Source organism: Labrus bergylta, chromosome 18 (assembly GCF_963930695.1).
Source record: "Labrus bergylta chromosome 18, fLabBer1.1, whole genome shotgun sequence".
In the NCBI taxonomy this organism is placed as follows: Eukaryota; Metazoa; Chordata; class Actinopteri; order Labriformes; family Labridae; genus Labrus; species Labrus bergylta.
In genome coordinates, this window is record NC_089212.1 from 26,441,642 (window position 1) to 26,446,641 (window position 5,000).

At 44.0% G+C, this 5,000-nt stretch overlaps 1 protein-coding gene across 13 annotated transcripts in view; it reads right to left on the reverse strand.

Annotated features, from left to right (window-relative positions):
• Positions 1 to 5,000, reverse strand: part of smoc1 (SPARC related modular calcium binding 1) — a 39,625-nt gene that overhangs the window by 30,860 nt on the left and 3,765 nt on the right. For all 13 annotated transcript variants that reach the window (XM_065947657.1, XM_065947656.1, XM_065966709.1 and 10 more), the window contains 2 exons: positions 2,904 to 3,016; positions 2,712 to 2,811 (listed from right to left, as the gene is read on the reverse strand). In XM_065947657.1, coding sequence (XP_065803729.1) covers positions 2,712 to 2,811; positions 2,904 to 3,016 — 213 coding nt within the window. The remainder of the gene's footprint in view (positions 1 to 2,711; positions 2,812 to 2,903; positions 3,017 to 5,000) is intronic.

Sequence of the window (5,000 nt, forward strand, 5' to 3'; positions counted from 1 at the left end):
CCCTGGTTCAGGTCATACATACCTTTGCAAGAAACAATGAAGATATTGGATCTTATGCAGGGAAAAAGTAAAAACTGTGCAGCGCTTTAAAGACTTTATATGTGATGTTTTGATCCAGCAGATGTCGCCCTTGAGCTCCAGCATGAAACCAAAACAACTCACGCTGCATTGTTGTGTTAGCATGCTAATGCTAGTGATCTTTATCATGCTGGTATCTTCACACTGCATGTAAATTTACCTGAAATGAGCGTGATCTAGAAACACAGTTAAGCAGTGAGTACAGTATGTTATTCTTCTTTTCTCTAGTCCCTCAATTAAACTACTTTTATACACGAGGGGAGGAGTCAGCCGGCTGTCCCGGCGATGTAAACAAAGTGAAGATAGGACTCTGAAAACTGTGAAAACATCACAGACAGTGGGACTCGGGTGTTACACCCATTGTAGACAGTCATGACTCACAGAGTTATTTTCAGAGGAGATACTTGATTTATATATTTAAGTGTGAAAAATCACATAGAAAGACTTTAACAGGGAAGTTTTTCAGAAAGATGTTTGATGATATTTGAAATGCTCACATGTAAGGCACACAACGTCTTTTTGCGATTCATTAATTTTAATTAGATCGTCCAATCAGGCTCTACCTTCAGCTCTACTTTGGAGCGAACTATTGAATCCCACAATGCGTCTTTAAACGTTCTTCATGAGTCATTCTCAGGGATCCAACTGGTGGTTTCTACAGGATCATTGAACGCAGCTTTCTGTCTCCCCTGTGGGTTTTTCTCCGTCAGACAGCGTGAGCACTCACCCCCACTTGTTTTTGTTTCTGAAGTGTAAGTGCAGCCATGAGCAGCTGGACTCACAGGATCACAAGAGAAGCATAAGATGACGCGGGAATCAAGAATATAACGTGCAAACAACGCGTTACTTTTCGATCGAGGTTGATGTGCTTTTCATTTGGTGTTTAATTTGAAATTGAGCGGATGCTCGGTGCGGTCCCTCGTCTGACTTCCTGTCCGGCTCTAACTGCTCTGTTCGGCATGATGCGTGCTTACAGCGGGCTCCGTCGAGGACCGGCTGCTGGTGTGGCGCGTCTCCGTGCTTTCAGTGGAAACACGAGCCCTGACTAGAGAGGGCGTGATTAACTCCGGAGTGCATGCGGATCCTGTGGAAACTTCCAGTCATTTAAACTACAGAAGGCACCGTGCTCGAGGTCAACTTACAGTAAATTTGCTGCGCCACTTTCAAACTTGTGTTTCCCTGAACACCTGACCTGACTGTGGTCACGATGGATAGATCCTGCAGCTGCACAGTCGGTTGTTTACTCAAAATAAAACGTTCTTATCTGGAGAAGAATTAAAACAATAACGCTGCCTTCATTCTGAACTTGAACCCTCTAGATCGACTTGTTAACAGAAAAAGAAAGCCGGTTGGTTTTCTGGTTGGAATGGATACACAAGTGTGCGTCATTGATAAGCTTTGCTGGGCTCAGGTCCTGGAACACAGCAGGTGCCGAGGGGAAACTGTACAGGTGGTTAGTAGCAGGAGCGGGAAACGGAGAAAAGATGGCAGAAAGAGATGAAGGCAGAGAGAGAGAGAGAGAGAGAGAGATCCAATGAGAGCAGAGTCCTGTGGCAGTCTTTGAAGCAGCTCCACGGGGGCATGCCACCACTTTCACCACTCTACACACTAAATGTGCACCATATGCTTTAGCGGCTGTGCAATCCAAACCTGGCAGCGAGCCCTGTGTATTATCTCAGGAGGGAAAATGATGGTGATTATCATAAAGTGTTCCCATCCAGGACGAGTGAGCCCGCTCTCTCTCTCTCTCTCTCTCTCTCTCTCTCCTCTGGCCTGCTGTGAGCAGTTAGACCGGGGGGGAGGTGAGGGAGGGGGGGAGAGAGAGGCCCCTGGATGTATGACCATTAGCCTTCTCGTTGACCTTGCACCTGCCCTGAGTCACATGACGTGTAATACACATGTGCTCAAAGTGAGGCTAGACAGAAGTAATTATACTGCAGCTGAGATGAGGTTTCACTCTCCAGCCTTCATCAGAACATCCTGAACGTTTTTTAAAATCTTTTTTAATCCAGGTACCCCAAGGATTCTCTGAGTTACATCCAAGACTTGTGTTGCCTTTTTTAGGTACAGATCCCCTCAGTTGACGTACATCCATGAAATGTATTTTAATCTGTCTTTCTGTGATGATAAATTGATGGTTGTTTTCTTGATACGTCGACTTTGTTATGATGCTGGCTTTCCCGTGGTAACAAGTACATTTCTCAAGATCTGAAGAACAAACTGACATGGTGGATTTTATATATGTGACCTTTGATCCTAACGTTGTTACCTGAAGTCTGGCCCATTTTCTCCCGTCTGTCCATCAATCAGGAAAACAGCTAAATTAAATATGTCATCAATTTTGCAAACCTGAACCCAGAAATACAAGAATATCCCTTTGATGGCAGCATTGAGCCTCCTAACCTGAGCAGATGGAGGCTGTTATTGTTTAAATAAGCTGGTTTTTGGATGTCACAGCTATTGGAGAGTAATCTTATTGGCCGATACCAAAATTTAATACCAGCATCGACCCTAAAGAACATTTTGGTTGATATATTAGAGAAGAGTCTGAAGTAGAGCAGCTTTGGTTTCTTAAATAACTCAGACTCTTAAAATTCCCTGCACAGGTTGCCGTGCTGTTTTCCTGCCAGTACCTGAACACACCGGGGTCCTGTTGTGCACAGAGGAGCCACTCACTGGCTTCCCGTCACCGGTGACACACCAGCAGTAACCTGTCAGTGTGTGGCACTGGACCTGCAGAGGCAGAAATATACATCACACCAAAAAATGACAAAAACTTTGTGATAGTGAGTGAAGAGAAGGAGAGCAGACGGTTAGAGACAGACCTGGGCAAATGTTCCGTCCTCGTTGCATTCTGGGACGAACATGGACTCCTGAGGTCTCCTGGCCTGCTCCAGAGCCTGGTTCCTCTCAACCCGACACTTTGACTGACCTCCGTCTGAAACACATTTGACAGGACAGCTTGGCAAACGCACCGGGAACAAACACCCAACATGACTGTTGTTTTTGTACTAAGGCTACTTGTTGTCAAGATCATCGTGTTCATTTAGTTTACTAACAATATGTCAAGTTTTCATCAACAAGACGAGACGTCGACGAGCTAAAAATAGATCTTCACTAATAAAAGAGAGATGAAACAGGAATTAAGTGTTACTAGGTTGTATTTCTCACATGAAAAAATCCAAGACATTTCTCTCCCTGTGGGTAAAATCTGAGGAGAGGTGTGTGTCCAGGCAGAGAGCAGGAGGAGCGTTAAAGGCTTACTATGTGTTTTTTTTGATCCAGCAGATGTCGCCCTTGAGCTCCAGCATGAAACCAAAACAACTCACGCTGCATTGTTGTGTTAGCATGCTAATGCTAGCGATCTTTATTATGCTGGTATCTTCACACTGCATGTAAATTTACCTGAAATGAGCGTGATCTAGAAACACAGTTAAGCAGTGAGTACAGTATGTTATTCTTCTTTTCTCTAGTCCCTCAATTAAACAACTTTTATACACGAGGGGAGGAGTCAGCCGGCCGTTCCGGCGATGTAAACAAAGTGAAGATAGGACTCTGAAAACTGTGAAAACATCACAGACAGTGGGACTCGGGTGTTACACTCATTGTAGACAGTCATGACTCACAGAGTTATTTTCAGAGGAGATACTTGATTTATATTTAAGTGTGAACAATCACAGAGAAAGACTTGAACCTTTTTTTCCCAAATCAGAGTTTTGAATTTTTCCAGCATCAAGTCAGAAACCTTTTATTACTTCATATTCAGAAATACTAAAATAACACATTCCTCGACTCTGACCTCTCCGGGGCCAGAAGTCGACTATGAGCTGCACACTGCTGGTGCCGACGAGTGCGTCATGTTCTGCTCAAAGTGGAAAGTGAGCCTGTGTTCCTGCAGCTCTGATGAGCCAGGCCGGCTCTCAGGGGGGGCGCAGATGTGAGCGGCTGAAAGGTCAGAGGATGAAGCGGGCTTCACACCGGCCAGTCAGCGGTTCAAAACCCCGTCAGCAGCTTCTGTTTTTACTGCACTCAGGGACGAGTGTGTTCCACTGTTCCTGTATACACAATCACAGCGGGGAGCTGACCGCACTCCTCCACTGCTGGCTAACCTTCTCCCTGCATAAATAAAAGTTAAAACAAGTTTCTCTCTGGACCTGAGAGGAGACAGACATGTTGTCTCCTCCAGAGCTGTGATGAAGTCAGAACAGGACAGACGTGATTATATGAATCTATAAACGGAGACTTTGAGTAAACGAGGCGTGTTACACATTGAACAGCTCGAGGCCTGAAGGGGACAAATGGTCGACTAATGACATAAAGAAATCTGTAAATAAGTCTGGATCTTAGTTACACTAAAAACTACTTGATGATGTCATGCTGCAGGGAGCGTCTTCATTAAAGCTATCTTTATGGTTTAGTTTTATTTTGTTTTTTATTTTATTTTTGTGTCATACATCCATATACCCACATGGCCTTACATGACTCCATAAATTAAAAAGGTTCCCGGATCAGAGTGCTCTAGGTAAACTATATTCATTCTCAAGAAACAAAAAGAGAAAGCAAGAAGTCAAACTAATCAAAGAGAATATCCTGTCTTCTTCTCCAAGCTTTTCAAACTAAATGATCAAGTTTAAACACATCAAACTGAAACAGCCATTCCAGTTTCTGCACATCTGATTTTACTTCATGAAATAATAATTCTCTTAAATCATCAGATTTTGTACAATGCAAAAGAACATGGGACTCCAACTCACACATCTCACAGAGTCTGTTTTCTACTGGAATGTTTTTGAATGGACCGACTTCAGCGTCCAGAGGGAGAACAGCAGATCTGAACTGTGCGACCAGGGAATGGTCTTTGTAGATAAACGACACGTTACATAAAACGTTCTGATGTGTTCACATGTCCTCAGCGTCTCCCT